Source organism: Varanus komodoensis, unplaced genomic scaffold (genome assembly GCF_004798865.1).
Source record: "Varanus komodoensis strain SLA01 unplaced genomic scaffold, ASM479886v1 scaffold28, whole genome shotgun sequence".
NCBI classification, from domain to species: domain Eukaryota; kingdom Metazoa; phylum Chordata; class Lepidosauria; order Squamata; family Varanidae; genus Varanus; species Varanus komodoensis.
Window position 1 is genome coordinate 3730981 of NW_025335727.1, and position 27021 is coordinate 3758001.

The following is a 27021-nucleotide window of genomic DNA, read 5'->3' on the forward strand; positions in this document are numbered from 1 at the left end:
TAGCCCAACTGCTCACCCTGAGAAGCCATGCCTTATAAAATGGAGGTCTAAAACGGCAGTAGTCCAAAGATGCACAAACCTGCCAGCATCCACCAGTTTGGGAAACCCTCAGGTCCCTCCAGGAAGCAACGCATCACACCGAATGGCTCCTACAACCTAAAGATGTGGCATCGGGCATCATACCCACACGTATATCTTCACCACCACTATTAACAACTGTGCAAATATGTTTGTGGAGGGGGAGAGAGGTTGGAAATGGCAGAATTTGCAGGGTGTGTTTTCAGCAACAAAACGTCACTTCCACCACTTACTTGTGTTGATTTCTAGACTGTTTTAACTGCTGCTATTAATGATGGTGCTAATGATCATGATAATAATGGTATTTCTATATCTGTCGCAGGTATACTAAGTTTCCTCCTGACACAAGTCATTGTTGATTTCGCTATTGTAGGGGAAAAGCTCTAGGGCGGCAGATAAGGCTGTTGCCATGGTGATGAAGGAGATACCGAGGGAGGAGTCGGCCGAGGAAAAGCCCCTCCTTACTATCAAATCACAGGTGGGCAGAATGGTAGGATCTAAAGGAGGAAGCTGACATATGTCAATTTTCATGGAGGCCAACCATTCGCCATTCTAGATCTCGAACATTTAATAAGGGCCTTTTGCTTTCCAATTTTGTCCCCCCGCCTCAAAAAAAAAAAAAAAAATGAGGGCAGGGGGACTACTTAATTATGGCCATTCTTCCTCCCAAATTCCATTGAGGAAGTACTAAAGGATGCCATTACTGGTCAACAATGCCACAGCTGATGCGCTTCTAGTTTTCAGAAACTGTCATCAACTTGGGCCCATAGAAAATACTTGTGCAAATATCTCCCCCCAGTTCTTTTTAATATTTGTAAATGGGTTTATATGCTGCCTCTGGGGGCACATCCCAGATGATGTGGTTTATGAAATTATACAAATGATCTATAAAATGCATTATGTTGAAAGAATCCAAATACGTTTAAAACTCGTAATCTGTGATACAAGTAATCTATCATTTGTACTTCATAAAGTCATGCCATATATCGTATTTTGGGAAATGAATATATACATGACAGATGTTCCAAATAAAATGATTTGTGGAACTACAGTGTACATATGTCAGTTACCAGCAAAGCATCAAAAACTGATTGATACTGTCAAATGTGATTCATGTTATCCGTGCAGTATATATAAATGCATATTCATTGAAAAATTGTTGTTGGTAAACCATTTGTAGCTGCCCCTTTGGTGAATGAGTCTGTCACTTGGCCAAGCACATGCAGGCAGTGCTTTGAAAATACTCAAACTGGCCCACTGTGTTTCTGTCCCTTTCTCCCGTAGCCACAGGAGCATTCGATTTGCGTCCCTTGTGCATATTCCCAGGGGTTGTTCTGTCTGTAAATGATGCATCCACATATGTAGGACTGATTCCTACCCAGCTACGCTAGGTAGCACCCAGCTGGAATGGCCACCACCAAATGATACAGCTGTGGCAATACTACTTTTAGGTTACACTCCTGCATTTTGAATATTTTGTCTATATTATAGGCAAACACATAAAGAGATAAAATGCATCTCCTGCAAATAAAGCAAAATAAAAACCAAACACAACCCCAGAACAAACAGATCTATTCTATAGAAACTAAGTGGCTTTGTTTTAGCTGTGGCCAACACAAGAGGCTTTGACCTCATTTGGAAATAACACCAAATGGGTTTTGCATTACAGAAATGGCATTGGATCCATTGTCCCCTCTGTCCATTTCCACTGCAGCCGCAGGAGATTAAAATATTTCACTTCCATTTTTAACTAACTGCAGTTTAAGGTTAGATCTGCATCCAGACAAACTGTGGTTAGAGTTAGGATTAGGGTTAGGGTTAGGTTGAAATTTTTTATTTAAATAAAAACATACTACAAAAGTTACAAAAACAACTTGATTTGGTGAAACAAGTCAACTTCTTCATGAAGAAGCACTTTGTGGAACTGATTTATAAAACAGCAGCATCAATACATAATTAAGATCAGGTAATATTTAAGATGCAGACATAATGCTGAACTGCAGTGAATTGGAAATGGAAGCAGAACCTTCTTTCCAGTTGTCCCAAAGAAGGAGAGATTCGGAATGAGCCACAGTTTAGCTTTAAGTTAAACCAGACCTTTGTTTTTAGTTGAAATGACGTGCTATGGAGAGTGTAAATTGCACTCCTAATTGGACAAAGACGCAGTCCTGTGCATGTTTAGACAGAGAACAGTTTGCAATTCCTAACCTGGCTTGGGACTTGGATAACCAGGTACTTCATTTAGTCTGTGATGCTGGCCACATAAGCATATGAAGGTGCATTATAACCAGTCAGACCACTGGGCCCTTCAGTAATCTGAGGTCTCAGGCCACCGAAGTCTTTCTCAGTCCCACTTTCCCCCTGAAATCAATTCACCTGCGGGTTTGTCTGAGGCTATTTTCATGCAAAGGATGCCTTCTGCCTCTGAAATACAGTCTCTCCCTCCATTTCTGTGGAACTAAGTTCCATTGAATTCAGTACTTAATTTCCACATTATTATATTTCTTGGGGGAACTGAATGGAACAAAAATGTTTGAAAATAACGACGGCAGTAATTCATTATGATAATCTCTGTAGTAATCACCAGTTCTCAAACCATAACACACCGACTTGCAATTGCACTCCACTGAAGCAATACGGTTCCCTTAAAAGCAAATAAATTTAGAATGCTGCTAGTACTAGTCCAGTGGTTTTATTTATTTTTCAGCTTGTGCCGTAACTGAAGTTAGATGCATTCTAAGTTGATTTCCTGACTGGGGCCCTTGATTATAATAGGAGTCAAGATCTTAAAGGTGCAATCAAATTGAGACAATCAGCCTCTGAACTTCTGATTCCCAGAATCTAGGGCCCATAGCATGGCTTGCTCTCTATACTATTCAATTTGGCAGAATCCAACAGAAACATAAAAACGGAGAAACAGAGCGAGTCAGAAGGGGCCTCCTGGGCCATCTCGTCTGACCCCCGGCTCCAGCCAGCTCCACTCATGACATGCCCACCAGGTGCATGTCCAGCCTATCTTTGAACACCCTCGCCGATGGGGCTCATGAAGAATGGTGTTCATGAGCTGACTGCACCCACCATCGGCACAATGGGAACCTGGAGAATCCTTAACCAAATGAGGCAGCTCAGCAGAGCCAGTGGAAAGGAGCTTTGCTGACCTGATCCGGTCTGGAATTGATTGCGTCCACGTGGTTCTGGGGTTGCATGAGGAAGGGCTGGCGCAGGAGGTCCCTTGAGGGCAAAAGAAATAAAGGAAGCTTAATATCTGCATAAAATACTGCCTACCATGGCCAGGATGAGTGATGCCCTCTCTGAACATCTTACTTTTGAAATTCCAAACAAATTTCCTTCTTACTTCCACAGTTCCCACTCTTCTATACAGATTAACTTCAAATAAGCATGTGCAAATCACCAGAGCCTCAAACTACCCTGTAGACAGGCGAAATTGCATGCCAAAGTCTGGATGAATTTAACCCATCAATAACTACTAATATCACGGTGGTTGTCCATTTTATTTCTAGAACACCCAGTGGTGGAAGCTCTCTGAGCAATATACAGCAATTAATAAAATACAATATAAAATACGAATTAAGAGTAAAATGTACTAAAAGTTCACCAAGTTTTGGTTCACCAAAACCAAATTTTAACAACTGAAGCAGTTCAGAGAGGTTCATTCAGTTCAGCCAGCTGAAAGCAGTGGGCAGGTAGGTGTTTGGAGCTGTGAGATTCCACAGCCGAGAAGCCATCTGAGCCTGGTGCCAAAAGGCAAGTGACATCAGTGCCAGGCAAGCCTGAGTGTGGGGATCCTTCACCCACGTCCTTTTTGCCACCTCCCTGATGAAGTCACACCTTTAAAATTCCCCTGTCAGGTTTGCAGTGCTGCATTATATATACAAAAAGCTGAAATGTCCTGTGTCCAGGGAGCTTCACGCATGACTTTTTCCTCCATGGGTTCAGCTGAGAGGTGTCTGTCTTAATGCATCATCGCATGTGAAAAATGTCTGGGTTGTGTGTGTTTCTCTCTCTGTGTGTGTACACACTTTAGAAATCCATTATAAAAATGTGACTACTCAAAAACTGATAAAAGAGACACAGGTGTGATCTTCTTACATGACGTTCCATATGGAGGAACCCATGCAGGGAAAACTTTCTGTGTGAACCAGCTCCTTTGTTTGGTATACCCGATTTGGTGTTCGCATAGACAAATTGTGACATCTGATTCATAATGTGCTTTGTGCCCCTATTTGTATTGCTTGTCTGCAACGATTCACCAGTAACTAAGTGTGCTAAAGCTTTCCAAAGTCAAATGTTGTGTGTATGTTTGTCTATGTGCACTTTTTTCTCACTGTGGTTGAGTTGGCTTCATTCTTGTTATGTACCAGTTGGCTACACAAAGCCAAGAGGAGGCAAAATCACGTGGATGAGTGAGTATTTTTAATGATCATCTCTGCATTGTGTGCACCTGTTTGGCTATATCTTATCAAGCAATCCTTCTCACTTGCATCCCTGTTGTATAAATGTCTTCCTGACTTATAAGGACTGTGTCTGTGTGCACTTTTCATTGAGAACATTTTGCCTGGCACAATAGGATACCACAGGGAAAGCAGAAGAAGCTGGAATCCATAGGTACATGCCTTCTGCTGCATGGAAGACACCCAAGACATTATCCTGTGTCAGCCTTCTATGTTTTATTGGCAATGCACATAAGCAGTGATCACATTGGTGGACTTAACCATGGAGTGACTTCCTGTGTCACTATACTTTTCTTTGGAGTTGTGGTTGATAGGGAAATAGCCACACAATCTGAAGTGGGCTGCACTTCTATACGTTGTCTCTGTGCTGTAGGAGTTTGCCACAAGGAGACTGTCTTTCATTGATCTGGCCCACAGTGATCACTGCAGCCATCGAGGATTACTGAAAAACCACGGCCAGTTACATCGAATGCTCCCACCACAGCTTCTGATGTCATCCAAACCCAGCAAAGGTGGCTTGTTGGGGTTTAACAGGCCATGGCTTCTGGATGGTCTGCTAACCTAGCAAACCACCATTTCTGGGTTCAGACCTTACCACAACCCAAAGCTGGTGAAGGCAATTTGGGAAATGAGCCACCATGCAATTGGCACATGTGAAGATGGTTAAAAACCACCACCACCACCACCACCTGTGTGGTGTGAACCCACACGTTGTGTAAATTGAGCCTTAACATGATAGAACTGGAAGGAAGGTGCTTTAGTGCAGTTCTGTGCCCAAGCCAAGATTAATCGCCAACTAGTTTCATTGTGTTGATTGTGATTTATGCATAGGATAATACTGGTAGAAAGTAATGTGATTAGGTGACAGGATCTAAACAGTAAAAAATAGTGAGGACCTAGTAAGTAATAGAATTCCAGTTCTGCCAGTTCTAGAATGGCTCCTAGCACACAACTATAAAACACAATCAAAATATAAAATAGGTCAAGTATCATCATGTGTAAGAAAGAGGAGGCAATTTAAAAAATAGCAAAGTGAGGGCCAAATGGCACATGCTTTCAAGTGAATCCTTGCATTTAACATGCAGATGTTCAAAAATGCAAGTAGATCGGCTGGAGGAGCTGAATATTAGCAGGACTGAAGAAGACAAGAAGGGGGAATTTAACCCTTTCCTCTTTTGCACCAACTTGGAGAAATCTCCTCCCTTGGAGGGACTGTTTGTATTTGCAGAGAATCCCTGATTGGTGCCAATCTGGAATTTCCCTCCCACAGAAAAGCCAATATACAACTTCAGATTCTCTGATTTTGTAGCAAATATTGTCTTTTGTGTTAAGGTCAGAGCTGTGGTTGAATCTTAGGCAGGCGTTCTCCCCCAGCACACTGGGGAGAATAAATTGGAATGTTCTCCAGGACTTGTCCAATTAACGTAAGTGGAGGGAAGCGCGAGTGGGGATGGGAGGCACTGAAGAACTCCGTCCACTTGTAGTGGGGAGGGGGCACTTGTAGTGGGCACACCTTGCCAACTTGAGTCCCCAAAATGGTGCACGTTCTGCAGCTCCTGCTTTTAAAGCAGGGTGTGATTTGTGTTTTTTTTTTCTGTAAGGGCATGAAAATCTGCACAAAATAGCCATCATTTGAAGCCATCTTTTGTGCATTTTTCTGTCTTTTAAAAAATTGTGCAAATCACAGTCCTATTTCAGAGCAGAAGACCAGGTGCATTGGCTCAAGCTGGTGTCAGGGTTGTGTAGACTGAAAGCTGGGGAGCTGAGCTGAGCCAATCTGTCAGCATCCCCCCTACAGGGTCCTTGTTCAACCCTAAGCACAACTGAGCTCTCTGAAGAGTCAAGGGTTGGGCACCTGTCAGTAGCTCACAGGAAGGGCTTGTTGACAAGGGGCATCTGGAGTGGCTTCTCCTCTGCCTCACTGCATCCTGCTTGCTCACCCACCTCTCACTCTGGCCCAGCCATCCGTGGTGCTGAGAAGGACGAGCAGAAGATGCTGATGACCTTCTGGTCTCTTCCTCTCATGCAAGTGAGTGGCAGCAATGATGAGAGAACAAGTTGAGGAGCAATAGCAGCTGGTGACAAGATTGGTGAGAAGCCACATTCACTGAGGGAGGAAGGCCAAGGGCTTCCCACAAAGTAACCTTCCTTTCATCACACTGAGGCTTTCAGGAAACATTTTCTCAGTTGGATTGTATCAGTCGACTGAGTGTCCCTTCTCTAAACCATGAAAGTAAGCATGATGTCGATTTTTTTACAAAGAGAATGAAACACAGACCTAAACACTTAAAAGCAAATTAAGAAATTAGGACCTTAATAGGGTTACATCCCAAGATTGCATTCAGATGTGATGTCGATCTAATTTTGGAGTGAGAGCAAATAAGATAACAGTAATGCTGGCTCAGAAGGCAGTTAGAGGGATTAAATATCTGATTTCATCTCTAGCTTCTTGACTGCTGCTAAGAAACCCATATGAATCCTTCTGGGCTGTAGCTCAAATAAAGACTCATTTGTGCCTTTCTTTTCAGAATCCATCTATCCCAGAGTAACCAAATGCTCTGTAAACACAAATGTTTATTCACTGCATAAAAATATTTTATAAACATATTTTCCTTACATGTGTTCATGGCCTTGTAGGTTTTTAACTGCTTTTCTAAAAATTACACCAACCAACAAACTCAGCTTCTAGTGATACAAAGGCTACAGACATATCTATTTTCTTTATACTTAAATATTCTTATCTTTGCACTTCTGTTAGGCTAAGTGGGGGAAAGTGCTGTCTTTGCTATCAGGCACATGAGAGGATTCTGTTACCAAACAGTGAGGGGTTCAAAGAACAGGATGGAGCAGCTTCCAGCCATGTGGGACATTCTGTTCAATACATTGTCCAAGTTACGGGGTTATCTTTCCTTGCAAAGGAAGGAACAATCCCCTAAGATCAGAGCCAGCTTCCTTGACAAAATACCCTGCCAATACCCCTTTCCAACTGGGTGCTTACTTGATGGCGGTGGCGGTGGCTATGAGCCACCATTTTAAATTGTGATCAGACAATGGTGAAGCTGAGCCACTTCTTGGCTTTACTTGGGAGTAAGTGCAGCCCTGAGTCGCATCATTTCCAGCATGCTCCAAGACAGGGGAATGAGCTCCCTCTGCCCAGCATTTGCTTCCCAAAATTCTGCTCTATCCCCTGCAGGGAGATTGTTTTAAAGTCCTCCCCTGGAGTCGATAGAGTTTACTCGTAGTTCTTCCTTTTAATGCCCACGTTAGGAAGAAAGAATTTCAGGAACCAAATGGATGTGAAGGCTTAATCTTCCCCTCGGTCCCAATCTCAAGCTTGAGAAGAAAGCAGAAGGATCTGGGCTGGGGGAGGCTTGGCTGCATGCTCTGCAGTTGATGGAATGTGTAGTTTGATTTTTACTCCCAGTGTCTGGACAGTGTCAGACAGGGCATCATTCCCGGGCATTGCGGGAAATTCTGAGTGGCAGCCGTTAGCCGTCTGCTTCCCAGGATGACTAGGATTGGCATTAAAGCCTGTGGGCAGTGGGTCTCAGAGGGATAATTTGTCTTTCAGAGTGTGCAAGGCAGTGGAGTGCCATCGTCTACATGCTTATCCACGATCACTTTTGGTCAAAGACTTTTGTGGTAGTTTTAAAGCAAAGGCTGTGCGCATCTGGGGAAAGAAGCCCTTTATTCCACCACCACCTCCTTTAAGCTCTGCAGTGACACCTGCCCCTCTCTGGGCCACGGCTCTCAGAGAAAATATGGGGGAAAAGAAGAGGGAGAGAAAAATAGAGTTCCTTTGCGGGGTGGCGGGCCCCTTGTTTCTTTAATGCTCAGTCCAGACAGCACCTCATATATGGTAATTGGAGTAGCCAGTCATGCAACACCAAAAAAGAGGGTGCATATTTGCAAGGTATTTGCACATGCTAATTAAAATGTATCGATGCACATTTAGACATAGCACCCATAATTTAAATGGCAGTCCAATCCATCTGGCCTTAGCGGGTAAGACTGCTCAGGTGAGCCGCGTGCTTGCTCAGTTGGCTGTCTCAGAGCAGAGTGTTGGTGGGAACTTCAGAGCTCCTGCTGGTTTCCCATCTTAGGGTTCCTTATCTTTAAAAGAGACTTGGACCAGGCACCCTTCAAATAGAGAATCCCTTCAGCTGAAGGACTGCCTTCTGTAAAGTAGGACCCTGGACAACCCCGGTGGTGACCCTGTTGCCTGACTTGTTCACCAGAAAAAAACTGAGATGTTATCAAGTTCAAATCAGGAAACAGTGTGGCATAGCATTGTCCATGCTCATGATAATAGACTTAAGACTTTAGGATGAGGAGGGCAGCCTTGGAGGGTCCAATTTGCACCCTGGAACCCACTGGGAGGGTGCAGCCATCACCCACCACTGAAATTTTGGCAGCAATTCAGCAGGAAGAAAAGTGCATGTTCATTTTAAAACAAGACACAGGAGGGACACATGCTCTGATGCAGCATCGTAATCTGGAATCCCCAAGGGAGCTCAGCTGTAGATTAACAGTGTGTTAAAGCAGCTGTTTTGCTGCCACTCCTGGGGGGTGCCAGAATTCGGTGGCAGTGTGATGGGCATTTGGGGGTGGCAGGGCAGCGAAACAGAACAAAACCAGATGGATCGGTTGCGTGCAACTCTCATGTTGCCCATGCCTACACTATAATGCTCTAACTTAGAAAAGGACCTAGTGCACGTAGTTTTCTCCATCCACGCACTGTGCAAACCTGGATAGGCCTGGGGTTGTCACTGTATGAAAGGGAATGGTAAAGCTTTTGCAGATGCAAGTGTGCATTGAAACCTTTGCACTGTGTGCTTGTGCAGATTCTCTGCATCTAGGTGAAAACATTCCAGCTCCCCTGAACCTCCCTCAACAACCGAGAGTTTTGGATTCCCAGCTCACTTGGCTTGGATCTGTTCCTTACTCATGTGCAGCCTGTTTGCTTCTGCTCCGGTTATGAATAGCACAATGGGCAAATCACACAGGAAATTCTGTCTGGTGTCAGAGCACTGCATCTCTCTGGGGGCCAATTAGCTGAAGAAACAGGAATTTGCCTGTGACAGCTCCAGCTCCTGGTGCCTATTCCCCAGGAGATGGGAGACACGGGAGGGTAGACCAGATGGGCCTGCCTGGAGTTCCACAGTAAAACCGCTTTTGCTCCGGCTCACATAGAGGCTGCACATGCAAAAGCCATGCAGCTGCTTCAGTGAAGCAACAGCTTCCACACAGCAGGATCCTGCATTGGCTGGCAAGGTCTAAATAAAGCAAATTCCATCTGTATTAGTAGCTGTTTTAGTCTGTGCGCAAAAAATCCTTGAAGGTGATCTCAGCATAGCTACCTGTGTCTGCTTTGCTGGCATGTGAGGCTGAGGTTACAGAAAGGTCCCGTCTTCCCGTTTTCGACCAGATTCTGCAACCAGGGATTGCATCTCCCTGTCATTCACATGTATTTAAATACCCAGAGTGGTGTAGTGGTTAATGTGTTGGACTGGACTCTCTAGATCTGGGCTCCAGTTCTCCCTGGGTGACTTTGGGCCGGTCACTTACTCTCAGCCTAACTCACAGGGTTGTTGCAAGGATAAAATGCAGAGGAGGAAAACTTTATAAGCCACCTTGGATTCCTTGCGAAAGGAAAAAAAGTGGAATATAAATGCAGTGCAATGATGATGATTGAAGATGATGGTGGTGATTTGGGAACAGAAAGGAAGTGCAATTTTGTGCAGAGAATTTAGATACCCAACCACAGATTCTTCAAAATATGCTCTCTTCCTGGCACAAAATTGGAAGACAGCCTTCCTGAGTGTGGCTAGAAGAGTGTCTGAAAAACCATGCTGGATTGGATCAGGTCCAGTCCGGCATTCTGCTCGCGCAGTGGCCAACCAGCTGCACCAGGACACTCACATGCAGGATGCGCCCCTCCTGCTTGTGTGTCTGATGTACTTGGCCATACAGCTTCTGACACTGAAGCACTGAGCCTCCAGGACCAATTCCTCTTTGCTAGGAGAGCCTCCTAAAGCACTGGCCATTGAGGGTACAGGATACCGTGCTATTCTTGGCATGCTCTCTTGTCAGGTATCTTGTTCATCCCCATTTAAACTTCACTGTCCCTGCAAACAGCTGTTTGGTGGCTTGTGCTGCTGGTGAGAACTATTACTATTGAATGTATTAATTCAATGATTTTCCATTTATTTATTAATAAATTGTTGTTGTTGTTGTTGTTATTTCATTTTATGCCACCCAATAAGCAGAGCCCCCTGGGCAGTTTACAACAGTTCTTGAAAGCAGTTCAATAAAATACTATAAAATGCTATAAAATCTTATCAACAATTTAAGCAGAAACATTAAGAACATGTTAAAAAGCATGCAATGAAGAAGAGCCTTGTAAAAAATTCCTGGGATGGGCAGTCCCCTCAGGCCCATTTATCCTTAAAAGCCTCAGTATAAAGGACTGCATTAATCTAGGGCTGGCAAGGTTGGTGCTGGGGGTGCATCAGTGGGAGGTCTTTCCGCAGGTGGGGGAGGGAGCCTTGGAGAAGACCTCCCTCTTGCTGCCCTCCAAGCCTCCCTTAGAGCTGGCACTTCAGACAAAACATCTGTCCAGATGTTTTGTCTTGGTAGATTGCAGTTAGGAGAGATGCTCCAATCAATATTGTGGTCCAAGCCCCGTAAGGCTTTACAGGTCAAAACCAGCACCTTGAATTGGGCTCAGGTGTATGCAGACCACCAAGGCAAGCAGGCAAGAATTAGCCTCATATGCTACTGGCCCCGGTTATTAACCTCCTGCTCCTGCTGTTACTAATCACATAGGGTGCTGAGGTCGACCTCCCTTTCCTGCACAAGTCCACCCCATCATGCTGGGAACAAATCGGTGATAGAAAAAGTAGCAGGCGGCAGGGAGACATCCAGGGAGCAGCTGGATGTGGGCCAGCTGTAGAAGCCTCCTGCATTGCTGAGCCTGTCCCAGGCAGATCTAGGAACAGATGGCTCCTAAGAGCCTTTCGCACTCTTCAGCTCTGTGATCTCCTCCAAAGTGCCCTCCTGAGTGTCTTTACTCATCCACCTTCAAACCATTACGTACTGTTCCAAATTTATCCTGTCCCATGAATGCTAAATGGTAGCGATAAATGGTGTCTCTGCTCACGCACAGACCCTGGATCTTACAGCACATTCTTTTCTAACTCAGAATTTACTGAAATGTTTTTCAGATTTTCTGAATTTTGAAAATGCTTTGGGTTAGGTAGCAACTGAAATTGCTATTGTGCCATTGGCATGACCTGTCCATGCATTAATCGCAGACTTTTAAAATAAGTACTGGATGCCTATGAGGAGCTGCCTTGTGGGAGGATATAAAGCAATGCATTTGCTGGGTGTAGTCTTTTCAAACAATGCCTTACCTGGTTGTATAATTTCATGAAAGGAAACAACTTAATCGTATAGCTGTTCTTTGATTTCTGTCGGTTAATGGGTTGAATAATAAATGGGAAATGAAGTCAACAAATCAATGAAAACATTTAAATAGATTGAGAGGCCTCATTAAATCCTGAGACTATGTTAAGGGTTCTGATACAAGCATGTAGCTTCAGGCATTCAAAGTGTTCATTTCAAAGTATTTTAATTTTTCAACTTATTTAATTTCTATATTGCCCTGTAGCTGAAGCTCTTTGAGCAGTTTACAACAATGAATGAAATGACAGAATACAACACAACACAATACAAATAAGGTAAAACAGCAATGGAAGAATAATTTAAAATTAATTTAAAATGGCTGTAAAATATAGTAAAAATAAAGTAAAAAGACCCAGCAAGAACAATCACCAGGATAATTCCCTGCGCCCCCCCCCCCCCCCCAGATAGCCAAGGAGTTCTTAAAGCCCTCCACATAGAGGGCTGTCGTGTCCTGGCAGAGAAAAGATGGCAACTTTGGCACCAGGTGGGCTGTGGCAGGGAGGTTGTTCCAAAGATGGGGGAATAGTGAAATCTTCTAGTAGTAGAAAGATTTGTTTGCATATTTGCTAGATGTATATCCCACCATTTTTCTTACAAAGAACTCAAAGCAGCTTCCATCATTCTCCTCCTGCTTCTCTCAATCTTATCAGCACAACAACAACCCTGTGAGGTAGGTTGGGCTGAGAGTCTGCATCTGGCCCAGAGGCACCCAGCTGGCTCCATGGCTGAATGCAGACTCGAACCCAGATCGCTGGAGTCCCAGTCCCTTGCTCTTAACCACTATACCAGACTGGCTCTCTTTGCATGCACAGGGCATTTCCTGACACTGAAGTGAGCGATGCACCCCCATGGCTCGGATGAGCACACACTCCTGTATATGAACCAGAGCTGCTGATTCAGAACATAGTTGCAAGACCCAGTGCTGCAAAACATTCACTATCTTAGTCCAGACTCTTTATGAATCCATAATCTGGAACTTCCCTGCTTGTCCCTTCTCCCACTTGACCTCTCTGGGTGCTCTCACATCTGAGTGACAGACGCTTTCTCCAATCCAGCACTCTCATTCCCATGGCCCATGTCCAAGTAGGTGTGAGTCTGAGGACAGTTTGAGTTTGAAAGGGATGCTGAATTTAAGAAGAGTCATGCTGGCACAGACCAAGGCCAACATAGGCTATCACTGTGTTCACACAGTGGCTAACCAGTTGCCCTTGGAAACTCCGTAAGTAGGCCATGAGTGCCAGGACACCCTTCCACCTATGTTCCACAGCGTAAGCACTCATGCTTCTGATACTGGAGGTAGCATATATCCATAAGCACTAGTAGTCATGGATAGCCCTATTCTCCAGGAATTGCCGTCCAAATTGGTGGCCATCACTGCATTTTGTGGTAATGAAGTCCGTAGTTTAACCTTGCACCATATAAAGGAGTCTTTCCTTTTATTCTTCCTGAAGCTCCTACCAATGTGCACCTCTATCCATCCATGCATCCATCTCACAACTGAGCAGAAGACAGATTGGGATTGCTTGGTAGGTCTGGGTGATTTGGAGTAGATCAGCAGGGCCTGTGACTCCCAGTTCTTCAGCAGCAACAACATGCCTTCCCTCTGCCCTTTAAATTAGGCAGCTGATATGAAGAAAGCTGCAGGGAGAAGCAGATGTGGGCTTTGGTGTGGAAGGACTGGGAGTTCGGTTCTGCTATTGGAAACAAATTCTTGATCTGAGCTGTGTGAACAGAGGTCTCCTGTCCTTTAATGCCACTTGGTGTCTGACTTCCCTGGGCTATTATTTTGCACAGGACTCCAACTGGTCAACCTTGGGAGATTTATAAAACAAGCAAGCCAACACACACGCACACAACCTGCAGGGATATCTTGCAAACCTGACATCTGTCCACCCCTGCTCTATATTTGCCAGGCAGTTCTCTCCCTTGTACCTGATAGATCTTGTCTCCACTACGCATGTGTGTTGGTCTACACAACTTTCACTGTGGCTGCTCCTAAAGCATCCTAGTAACAGTTTGATGAAGGTGCTGAGGATCTTCTGTCAGACTAGCTCCATTCACAGAGAACCGGTTCCCAGGTGTGGAATTCCAAAACTCTTGCCTCATACAGTATCGAATGCATCTTGTACATAGTCCATTGAGTACTATGTTTTCCTCCCTTCACACATCCAAGGCAACAATTTCTTTGCAAAAAGTTCTTTATTCACCAAAGTATGCCCAATAGATGCAATCCCCACTGAATATATAGAACCACATAGAACAACTTCTAGAAAGCCTCCTTGTGCTTGTCTGGGCCCAATCCATTCTAAAGAGCCTGTCTGGAAATGAGCATTCCTCTTTTCTGTCTGGCTGTCCTCTGATTGGCTGGCCCTCCTCTTCTGATGCCGTATCATGGGGTCAAGAGTTATACCAAGTGCATCTGACGCAGAGCAACTCTCCCATGCCCCACCTGGCACCTGTGCATCTGGGCTGTTCCCAGAGCCTTCTGAGCACCTGGGAGAGTGGCCGTGAGACAGTTGCCTCTGCTTCCTTCAGTCTCACGTTCCCAAAGCGCCCCCCCCCCCACACACACACACACTTCATTCCCTGATTCAGAACCCAGAACAGCATGGCCCTGGCGTGTGTACCGACAACGGCCTCCCTCATTCCCAACAGAGTCTTCCTTTAAGAAGTCCAAGCAGTGGCAGCAGCCTCCAATAAATTTAGGGTGAACATCCAGTTGTATACTAATAGTGGACTTGCTACATCTTTTTGCAGATAACCTTCGCAAGATCCATGGATAAGTGTGATATGTATTCATTTATTGAATTATGCAATCTTTTTATGACTCTGTATGTGAAGCAAAAATATAGATGGGAAAGAAAAAGACAAAAGCAGGTTGAAAGAAAGGGCATTACAGAAACAAGATGGATGAGAACATTTTACAGTGGGATTGTACAAGGATATGCCAACTGCTGGTTGGATAAATCCAGAAGGATACAGATGCAAGCCTCAGGCTTGTGGGAATGCTGCCAGCACACTCAGCCCTTGCTGTTATTGATTGCATGTGTGTGTGTGTCTTGTGCAACAAACTGTACAAATCCTATTTGTGCCATTCATAGCCTTAGCAAAGGATTACTGGAAACAGATCCCCCGTTGGTCGCAGGGAGCTGGAGTAAAGGTCATTTGCCCCCACCCCAAATAGAGCAGCTCTTCCTAGTCTTGGGTCTACATATGTTATGGACCTAAAACTCCCATTATCCCTGACCTTCAGGGACCTAATGTCCCTGTAACAGGGAATGAGCTCTGCCAAAGTTGACAGCAAAAACCATCTGCTTGGCAGAGTACATGTGCCTTAGGGTTTTTTCCCACCTGTTCAGGACTTTTGGGGTGGCATCCAGACCCCTTTGTTACATTGTTCTGCTAGAATCTTTCCTTTTCCACAGGGGTCAGTTTGCCTCCTACAGCCCCTACAGCCACTGGTGAGACTAACCCCTGTCCCTCTGCAGTGCTGGCTCATTGCCCATTAGTTGATCTCTTGGGCCACTCAAAATGTTCCTACACTACACTGGTTCAGCTTCCGCATTCATGCAGCCAAGTGGTTCCAGTGCAGGGAAGAACCACTGGATTGTCTCTGGCCCTGTATCTTCTCTTGTCTTTTCCAGCCTGAGTTGGAGGACTTCCTGAAGTTTCTCCATCTAGATCCGTTTTCCCAACTTTTTACTCCCGCATGCGTTGGACTGCAAATCTGAAAAAGACTGGGAGTGGCAGTCCAATATATCTGGGGGGAGGGCACCACGCTGGAGAAGGCTCATCCAGACCCAAGGGCCTCTTACAATCCTGACTGACCATCACCAGGCAGAAAACTGTGAATAAATACAAAGGGGCGAATGTATCACCCAGCTACTGAAGCATTGCACTGCACAGAACTGCATATGATCTCCAACTCAGATTAAGACACACCTTTTGAAAAATGAATTGAAACCTGTCCTCCAAAGGAGGAAAATTCCATGCAACACTGAAATCCAAAGTCAAGTGTAGGTATTGCTTGATAGCATATGATTCTAATGTGCTGCCTCATAGCCAATGGCTAAATCCATCCTGGTTTGCATTTTAAAAGATGTTGTTAGAGTATTTATGCACGTCAAGCCATGCAGTGACATGTGCACACACCTCCTTTTGCTTTTCTGTCACCAGCTGGTGAACGAGCAACAAGAAAGCAGACCGCTTCTGAGCCCCTCCATTGATGACTTCCTTTGCGAAACCAAATCAGAAGCCATTGCACGACCCGTGACATCCAATACAGCAGGTAATGGAATGTTCTGCTGCTTTCCCAACCAAAGTTGCTCTCCAAACTTGTCTGCTGCTTGCCAGACCCTCAGAAGCTTAGGGCAGTAATGTGTGCTGTCTGTATTCCAGTGGGATCCACTCCAAGCCCGGAAGAAGTGATGATTCCTGCAGTTATGCTAGGAATGAGCACAAATATTTCTGGAACTAGGCAGGGCACTGGACATCCCAGCAGAGAACTCTGCTGGCCAGTCCCATTCCAGAAATGAGCGTTTCTGCTCATTCCTGGGGTTGCTATAGGAAGCCATGGTTTCAGTTGCCCTAGAGGTGAGCTCCACAAGTGCAGCAGGAGTATTAGATATTGCCCTTTCTGTGTAGCTACAACTGTCTAGCAAAATCCTGATAAAATGGATGCAGATTGTTTTAATTGGGTAGGGCTAACATGGCTTAATTGGTGGTCAAACTGCCCAAACAGAGGGGAGAATGAGGCACATGTCCAGCTTCTTTTGGACTTCCTTGGAGCCCTCTTTCCCCACTTTGATCCTGACATTATTCAGCCTTTCCACCATAGTCCCCTTTCACTTGTACCTTCCTCATTTGCTTTTTTGCCTCAACAGAACTGTCTCATTTCTGGGCATTTATTTACTGAAGGCACAATCCTATGTCTGTGTACACAGGGAAATGCTGGGAATTGCTGCCAGGGGAATGCTGGGAATTGTAGGATGCTTTTGTATGTGAACATACACAGGATTGCACGCTTAGCAGGTCTACTTGCAGCCACAACATCGTCCTGCAACCTCTTACTGGTTCCTTCTTCTAAAACCTCCAATCAGCTCCCTTCTCTCCCCAGTGACGTCTTACTGCCATAGACAAATCATTATTTCCAGAAATTTTGAAAACCCATTAGCATGCAATTCAACGGCCAGTAACAACAATAGCAGCAGCAGTAGGAAGAGGAGGATTGAAGGTCAGTGTAGGCATTTCAGTGGCTTTTTGCTAACTGGTTGAGGCACGTCAGTTAAGAAGCAAGTAGTTGTCCTTAGGATGCCTTGAAGTATTGGAGTTCTGTGCCATGGAACACTTCCCGCTCCTGGAAGATCTGCTGTTGGCAGCGCTTCTGGGCCGCCTGCATCACTTGCCTGACCCAGGAGGGCTGTTCTTCTGCTGAGTAAACGGCACTGCTGCCCTCCAGAATTCAGAGTAGCCTGAGGGGAAGGGTGGCCCCTGAGCAGCACGACCTTCGGGACCGCACAGTCAGCACGCTTGCCTGGAGCTGCCTGGCTGGGCTGGCTTCTCCAGCATGCGCCACCAGGGTCACTTCTGGATGAAAGAAGGCAGGGCCGCCCCAAGATGTCTGCCTTTGTGGCGCAAAGAACCGTTCCATGCAGAGAAGCTGGCAGGACTGATGCCAGAACAGCCTCCTACTGGAGGCAGCAGGCTCAGGTAGAGGCCACAGTGCAACCGGCGCGGCACATGGGTCTTCCCTCCCAGCATCTGCTGCCTGAAGTGGCCGCCTCGCTCTGCCTAATGGTAGGGCCAGTCCCAGGAAGGCCTCTGGATGCCCCTTCTAGTTGCAGGATGCAACTTTTGCTTGCAGAATATCCTCTGTCCAATTTATTTAATGATGCAATGGACTCTCCTCCTTTGTTCCAGTGGCACTCAAGGTAGCTAATGGCACTCAAGTCAAGCTCATTGCCCAGATCCCACTACAGAGATCAGAGAGACTGTAGAGCCAGGTCCTCCAGGTGCTTTTTGAAATCCCGGAGAGCCACTGCCAGCCATTGTGGATCAGAGATCATAGAATCATACGACTGGAAGGAGCCTAGCAGGCCACTGGTCCAACCGCCTGCTAAGTGCAGGGGTCAAGTCACCCACCCAGATTTCCACCAGGTCTGACCCTGCTTAGCTTCCACGATTGGGCAGAATCAGGCTATTTGGAGCTCACTGGACCAAAGGGACGACTTGGTATGAGGCATGCTTCCTATTTCTGTAAGACAGACCCCAGCGAATCCCTTGATTGCCATCCCTTGAAGGCCTGATAGAAACGTTTTCAAGGAGGCTGCCCTATGAAAGATGTTGGTTCATAAGCAACTTCAGTCCGTTGTGATGAACCATGAACCCTCAGGCAGCCTAGCAGGGGTTTCCTTCATGTCACCCACTGCCTATGAACTGCACATGCAAGAGACCAGACCTGGGGCAAAGCATGTGCTCTGTTAATGACTGCTGGCCCCATCTGCTCTTGATCAGGTGAGACAGCAAAGGTGCGACATTATCCAGAGTGTCAAGGAAGCGGAGAGAGAGCAATCTTTCTCCCTCTCTCCCGCAGTGAAAGTCATCCCCTGAAGCTGAATGTTGAAATTTTCACCCTTCAGATAGAGGAACGGTCAACACAGCCTGTTACTTATTATTTATTGTCTTAATAAATGTTGTCCCATGCTGTCAAGTTGTCTCCCACTTATGCCAACCCTGCGAATGGATGCCCTCCAAAACGCTCCATCTTTCATAGCCCTGCTCAGCTCCCGTAGACTCAAGGCTGAGGATGTTCCATTATGGAGTCAATCCATCTCATATTTGGATGGTTCCCCAGCACTTGTTACACGATCAGAAGTGCTGCTGCAAGATGCAGTGAAGACCACCAGCTCTGAGGGCTTTAAAAGGGGATGAGACTAATGCATAGAGGAAAAGGCTATTGGTGGCCACTATTCATTATGACTCTATGCTGCTTTCTCAGGGTCATTGTCCATTGTTGCAGTCCATTAGCACATCCATGGCTGTCCCATGGCACCTTCCCGCAGTTGTCATGAGTCCATGAAATCCTGAGCCACCCCACACAGCGGGCCCTAAGTGAGGATGTCAATGTCCCTCAAGACCAACAAGACAGCCAATGTCCCTCTCCGTCTCAGCCAGGACAGCCTCTGTCAACTCAGGCGTGAGCAGTGCATCAGCAGAATCCCCACTCTGTCCTCCTGGCGGAGCACAAGATGCAAACACACTAGACCCACACTCAGACAGACAGCAAGCCTAGAGAGATAGAATCGCTGTAGGCCATAGCAAACCCCACTCCTTGGCTTTCCAAGCTGCCCTGATGTAGTACTAAGTACCCCAGTGGGCACAGATGGGAGAGGATAACTCTTCCCTATTCACCTACCCAGATCTCGGAGATACATGCCAGATTGGCCACCTCAGTCACTAAGTCACAGATAAGACAATATTCTGCACAAATCTGGCACTGGAGACTAAAGGACGGGCTGATATATTCAGCTCAGCATTCTGTTCAGTGTCTATCCAGTCCAGCACAGCTCTTCATACATTCTTAGATATTTACTCATCCTGAACAAATACGGATGTTTTGGCAGAATCGAACTTATCTGCATGATGTTAGCACACAACTAATTAAACTGCTTTCATGGCCATCGCTGGAAAAACAGACTTTTGTGCTTTTGGTGTACAGCAAATACAAAAATTCCCTTGTGAAATCTAAGCGTTCCTTTGCCATACCACTGTCTTGCCCAGTATCTGGAAGGACAACAAGGAAGGCGATGCCATAAAACATTACGACATCATCTCTCCTCTGTCAGTCCCTCCCAGTTTTTCTAACTGTTTCGGGGGTCTGGGGGGCATCTGGAAGATGACGTTTATATCCTCTTTTCTGCTTAATAACAGTCAGTGCCTTTCATGAGCTTGCTGAAATCCTCTTGTGGGCCATGTATATGCCAAGTTGGCTAAGCTGCACTGACACAGATGTTTCAAGCAGCTGAAAGTTGAACTGGGTGAAGATAAACTTGTAGCATCGGCAAAGCCATTAGGTCAGCAGCCTTTGAATGCTGCCGAGAAGAATACCGTGCAGCCTTCTTTATCTGAATGGCGCGTGCCAAGGGAGCAATGAAATCACATCAGTGGCTTTTAGCCACACCGATCTGAAGTCCTGTGTCATTGTCAGTGCTGGGAGCACAAGTTGAAGCCTGCCTGCTCAGAAGCAAAGATGCATCGGAAGCAGAAGCGAGCTTAGTGCCAGTAATTGTGCCTAGAACTGAAATATTAAAATGGTGAGCTTCATATTTATAGAGTTTATTTGCATTAGGGTGACTGGGTACGGCCCTAATTTGGATCAGGACCAAGATGCACCAAGAGGGGAGGATTATTCCTTCCTTTCACCTATTTTGCCCTGTAATTGCACACTCATTCACACGCACACACGTGCATACAGGGTGTGTGCCAAGGAGGGAGAACTCTCTATTTTGAAAGGACAAAAGAACAAAATGGTGGTGGAACAAAGCTAGAACGGAAAAGGTGAAACTGTATGTCCAAATCACTCTTGTTGGTGCTAAGGAACTTCATTTGTTCACACCTCTTTTATATGTTACTAACTTTAAAGAGTCTTAAAAAGGATGATCATCCTCACCATAATCACAGCTACTACCACCTTTATACCTTTATTTATTTATTTAAAGCTTTTATCTATCATCCCGTTACCTTCCCGCTCTTCCTTTTGAAAGAACTCAAGGTGGCTTTCACAGTCCTCCTCCTCTCCATTTTATCCTGACAACAACAACCCTGTGAGGTAGGTTAGGCTGAGAGTCTGTGACTCACGCCAAGTCACCCAGTAAACTTCATGGCCAAGTGGGGAGCAGACCTGGATCTCCTGGGTCCCAGGACTGCATGAGCCCTACATCACACCGACGCTGCACTCTTACTTAGAAATGGGCAGCTCACAACCAGCACTGTCCGTCGCCCCAGGTGTGCTGAACATTAATGTTGTGAATCCAGGTCCCCAGTCCAGCACCGCTCTCTCGGGCAGAGTCTAAACTTTGGGGGGCTGTCCATGGTGCTGAACGCTGTCCCCGGAGGAGCTTTGCAACTGTGGGCAGCCCCTTTAAAGTTCTCACTAATGCTCAGAATGGGCAAAGTACTGCACTGGCCTTGGACCCACCAGCCTCCACAGGGTCCCTCTCCACCCATTGGACGCACCTTTCCATCCGAATGGGAATTCCTTCTCCCATAGCTTGGGCCATTCATTGCTGCATCTAAGCATGGCTAGAGCTGGGGCGAGGTCTGTTGCTGCGAACCTTGGCACATTGGCTGGGATGTGTGTCCCACAGTCAGTTCGCTTCTGTTAGATATTTGTGTTTGCAGTTACTGCAGTCAGTATGACAGCAGTAAACTCCCTTCCCCCTTGGAGCTTGGAGCACCAGCCTCCACTGATGGGATCTAGAAGAACCGTGCTTGCACACCGCCACCACGGCAGTGCTCAGATCTCCCTTACTGGGCTGGGGTCCTGGAGCCATTCTACTCGAGGGATACACCAGGGACACAGAACCCCAGGTTTGGCAGCCACATCTGGTCCTCCAGGAGTCCCTGACCACCCTCTTGGGGTCCTGGCAAGGCCATGCCCCTCTACCCCTTCTTCTTTTCCCCAGCTGCTGGTATTTTGGTGGTTGCCTGGCTTTCGTGCATTTTCCTTCAGCCTCCTTAAACTTAGTTACTGACAGTAAGAATCTGAAGTTAAAACCATACTCACGTTTTTGGTATTTTAAGTCCTTTCCATGTCGCCTTTGGCCATGCCCACCTTTGGAGTGTGGTCCGGAGAGCATCACCAAAATGGTGCTTGCAGTAAAAGGGCTTCTGCACCCACAACATACAAAATGGCAAATAAAATGAATGCCCATAAATAGAAGGCAGAATTTAATGAATCCTGAAATGATTCCTGCAGAGGTTTGGCACCAAGGGCAAGGCCAGCAAACTCTGATTACACACTTTAAACCCTTCCATTAAAATAATTGGGAGTTAAGAGAGCTTTTATCTGGTGTTAGATTTTTACCAAAGATATTGGCTGTGGCTTTTCTTTTAATTAAAAAATGCATGAAGGAAGTGCAGAGAAAGTGGCAGCAAAATCCATGATGAACATGTGCATAGATTCAAACTGCTATATTCACTAATTCTGTCATTTGTGCTGGCTGATTATCTATATCTGCATCTCCTGTTAATGCACTCCATCAAAAAAACAAACAAAGAATATGCATTGGTAGATTTAATTACACATAATGTTCCCAATGCTTTTTGCTATTTTTAAATAAAACTTTGAGTTTTCCTAACACTTTATGCTGAAGTTTTCCAATTCATGCTTAAATATATTCACTCTCCTCCTAATCTGTGACATAAAATCACAAAATAATTACAAGGGAAACTGTTCAGTGTCAGGGGTTTGGTATTATGGGGAACATATTCTGTGTGTGTGTTGACATCCAGAGTTCTTTGTCCAGGTCCTCCGTCCTTTACCCAATGCCTCTTCACCTGCCCTCCTTGAGGATTTGTAAGTGAAAGGAGGTGGGGCAGGTGGCTACTAAGGACAGGGCCTTTTCGGTGGAGGCACCCTGGTTACGGAATGCTTTCCCAAGAGAGGACCACCTGGGGATTACATTGTAGAGATTTCAGTTCCAGGTGAAGACCCTTTGAGGGCAAGTTCTAGGGCTTATACGGTACTGAACAGGACTCGCATCTCCAGTGGTGGAACGCCAAAAGCTGAACCCCCATGCCCTGCCCCCTCACAGCTGATGTGGAAAGACCCGCCTTCCTCCCTGAGGTTGCAAAGCAACCATGCAGAGGAGGGCCAAAGGACATGCCAGGGGGCTGGAAGGGAAGGGGGCTGCGGCCAATGTCTTAAGCTCTGTCCCCACAGTGTCGTCATCCTCCACAGCAATGACTCTAGAAGGCCAAAACCGGCTCCCTGAGAAAATGCAGGGCACAAGGCCAGTGCACCTTTCTCTGTGCACCGGATGCTCATAAGCCCCCAGGTTTGGAGACCTGCATGCATCAGCATCTGGGGGAGAGGACTGAGTCCTTATTTTACCAGACTTTTTAGTCCTATCATTTTAAAAACTCTGCTTTTGGGTCGCTGCAATGCTTCTGGCTTTTATGCTGGATTGTGGTGCTTTAGGCTGCAAAGGAAGCTCTGCCTGCTTGAATGGTTGGTTTCCCCGTGAAAACCAAGCGGTGCCGCCCTCACTGCACTGGCATGCCTGGAGAGGGCTGTCCCACAGGACCTTGCTGAATGCATGACCCTTCACTCTCCCTGTTGTGTGTGTGCCTGGTTTTTTAAACTCTTAGACAAATATTTTATTTAAGAAATACCAGGAAACCATGATAGAGTAACAAACTGTCAATGCACAAAGCATGTTTTACATTATTCATCACAGGTTCTGTACATAATTTAGGGTTATTGCCCCTGAACCTTGCAGTGTGCATTTTAAAGTCTCGTAGTATACATTTTACAATTGCTCTTAGTTATACTAATGGAAGTGCAAGCTTTTTTCTTGTTTTTAACCAAAAGCAGCTTGAAGAGTAATGCAATAGGTGGGGGAGAGCATTAATCTTGACCCCAAACTTGGCTGGTTTCCCAAAAGCAAATTATCCTTCTGGAGCTTCTACTAGCAATAGATGAGAAACATGAATCACACATGCTGGGTGTGCATGCTTTCTCCATCATCATCATCATCATCATCATCATCATCATCATCTCTGTATGATCCCATGGCTGGAGCTCTTTGAGCACTTTATAAGTTCTTTGGGGTAGGTAAGTGAGGACCCTCACTCACCACAAACTCAGTACAAATATTTTGAGTTTGAGAAGTTTGAGATGATCTGTTTGTTTTTCCACTTGATAAATAATGTTTAAAACTGTTCTGCATTGAGCAATATCAGAGCCCTGTACAATAAATTAAAACACAAACTACAGACAGTTACCAAAATCTTGACTCTTCCCCAGCTCACCACATGTCACATCTAGTTTGGCTCATGTTTTGACAGTTTAAGTAGTTGATTTGCACTCAAGTGCAACAAGAACTCGCCCACTTTCTTTTTAAAATACTGGAAATGTGACAGAGGCATGACAAAGCTGAGTGAATTGTTACAACAGTTGCTATCATGTTGGGCCTGTGATAGTTTTGTCAACAGGGTTGGATCTCTTGGATCTGAATGAACCTGTTTCCCAAACCCAAAGCAAAGCGAAAAAGCTGGAAAACTCCACAAGAGGGGAAAGCTTAAAGGCTTCAGCCCACAGAAAGAAGGCAGACAACCCAGACCTTATCAGCGTGGATGCTGAGCAGAAAATCCACCCTATCAGAGGACCTGAGAAGTCAGCACTGGATTTAGGTACTTGCTATCTCTGATCGCTGTCTATGAGCCAATGAAAATTCCCACTTGCCTTTGCTCTGTTGCCCCTCTTATTTTTATCAGGACTTAGTGGTCTTGCTCAGCCAGGGTTGAACCTGGAGGTAAACCTGGGCTATGAAAATAAAGATATGGATGTTCCTTTAGTGCTTATTAACATGCTGAACATCTCTTACCAAAGGGAGATAGTTAATGCATTTTCCTTTTAATAGTAATGTAGGAGTTGCTTTAGCATTTTCAGAGATGGTTCTACTCTAGGCTCCATCTCCTGTGGATTAGTCACTGCATCATGGAGTCTACAAGGAGCAGAGCCTTTTCTTTTGTAGCCCCAGTGTTCTGAAACTCTCCTGAGAGGGACTTGTTCTGCTGCCTCCCTTCATACAAAATGTATGGGTAATTCTTATACATTTTCTCTGGTGCCCACTGTAACACTGCACTATGACAAGAATGCCATACAGCTTGAACTGGCTTGTTTACAGCTACTGCAATTATTTCCTCCTCACCCTTGCTTGATTCTAGAGGGAAAAGAAAATATTTCTGAATTGCACTCGTCTAGCAAGGTCATTTCCTTTCCTCCTTCTCAGTTAATATTCAGGCCCAGCTGGAAAAATGGGATGATGTCAAGTTCCGTGGAGACAGAAGCAGCAAGGGCTTCCCAGCACCTGAGAGAAAATCATCGTCCTCTAGAGCGCCATCAAAAGAATTTTTATGGTAAATTGTATTTCTTGACTTCCTGTGGGCCAGGAATTATGGGAGTTGGCAGCCCAACCCATCTAGAGGGTACCAGACTGGGCAAGACTGCTTTACAGGCGCTCCTCGCTAGGCAAGGATGTTAAAGATCACCAGGAAAGGTGTCACAGAAGCTCCTGAAGTAAACAGACAGGCATGCTGGAAGCTAAGGAAAAGCAATGCTTTTATTAGAACGGCACTGCAGAAACACACGCGTGCGTGTCAGACTGCAAGAGAGATCCCTTAACACCCTTCCAGAAATGTATGCATGTCAGAAAGCATAGTACAAAAGGGTCGCCAAACACACAGTGCTTCTCCAAATTGCTTCCTCCTGTTTTCTCTTCTAAAGAAACCTTGCCACTAAGAGCAATAAGCAGCTTATCTCAAGCACAGAGGTTACAGCGCTGAGTCGGAGCAATGGGTGCAGCATTCAGGCAAAGACAACCCTCGGGCTTCTCTTCTCTGCTCCTCCTATACTGTTTAATGCCATTCTGACCTCATGTCTTCCCTGTCACTGACTCCTGGCACTGTGAGAAGCGATGTCCAAAATGCCGAAAGCTGTAATTATGGGTTGTTTTTGCTACTACTGCTGTTGTGATGCCTGTATCTCAGCATATAGTCCGATTTGCCATTTCATAAGCAATGCAAAACAATCATCATCATATTTTTATCCCACCTGTTTTCCTCTTGAGTGCAAGAGGCCTTCCTCACAACAACCCTGTGAGGTAGGCTAGGCTGAGAGTCACTGTCGGACCCAAACTCACCCAGTGAGCTCCAGGGCTGAGTGGGGACTGGAACCCAGATCTCCTGCATCCCAGTCCAGCACTCTAACCACTACCCCAGCCTGGCTCTATGAAATAATGAGAAAGTAAACTGAGGTGCATGGGCCAAAGTGCTTTTGCGAAAATGAGTTTCCACTTTTAAGGAGGTGGTTTTAATGGGACAATCATTTTATTATTATTTCATTATGATGGTTATTGCTGTTATATTCTGTGGAACACTGCTTTGGAGAGGCCATTGGGCACCCTGAAAGGCAGAATATAAATATGGGAAGACACCAACACCCCACTCCATTTTCATGGCACAAGCCGAGGAGCCAAGGGATGCCAAATCTCCATATTAGGGGACAGACTTCTCTATCCATTTCCTTTTCTCCCACATCTATATTTTTAAAGCTGAACATCTTTCTCAATTGCTTATGAATGACACTGTGATTTTTGATAAATTCTTACAAGCTGAAATGTTCTAGCTGATTTCAAAAGGCAGTTATTTCCAGCACAAAGAACGGCATGATATACCTGCATCTTAAAGATAAGGAGCTTCTCAGAGAAAAAGAAGCAGCAACTTCAATTTGGCACTAACATGGTTAAATACAGAGGGGTTCAAACCAAGACTGTTAGCAGCAAAATAGTCCAAGGCCAGAGCCTGGATGGATAGCATTGTCCACCTCTGTTTCTCCCATATTCAGTTTTTTCCAGTTTCAAGACTGTTTTGCAAAGTTCAGAACCTTCTTGTCAAAACTACACTGACATGAAATTCTCGGGTATCCCCAGCTTGCATGCACACCTGTGAACAAGTTTCACTTCCTTGTCACGATTCAGTTTCCTGGCCAGTTCCATGTGAGCAAATATCATGTGAGAATAGTTTCCTTTCTTCCCTTGGGAGCTCTCCGTGCATACGAAGTGGAGCCTCCACATTGCAAAGCATCCCTGCGAATCTTCAAAGGCAATTGAGAGGCGCCACGCTAAGTTGTGTTTATAGTCTTTGATTCTGTCTGCATTCAGGCACCACTATTCTTGCTGCTACTGTTACCCATTCTGCAGCCACCCCCTGGCCTGGTCAT

The 27021-nt window shown here is 45.6% G+C and overlaps 1 protein-coding gene across 3 annotated transcripts in view; it reads left to right on the forward strand.

The window, feature by feature from the left end:
* The first annotated feature begins 472 nt into the window (after window positions 1-472).
* The window catches only part of PEX5L (peroxisomal biogenesis factor 5 like), a 51840-nt gene continuing 25291 nt past the window's right edge, over window positions 473-27021 (forward strand). The window contains exons 1-4 of one of the 3 annotated variants that reach the window (XM_044434651.1): window positions 473-568; window positions 16194-16305; window positions 24222-24431; window positions 25034-25160. In XM_044434651.1, the coding sequence (XP_044290586.1) occupies window positions 488-568; window positions 16194-16305; window positions 24222-24431; window positions 25034-25160 (530 nt within the window). In that variant the 5' untranslated portion in view covers window positions 473-487. The remainder of the gene's footprint in view (window positions 569-16193; window positions 16306-24221; window positions 24432-25033; window positions 25161-27021) is intronic. The other 2 variants (XM_044434652.1, XM_044434653.1) reach the window with 2 other exon arrangements.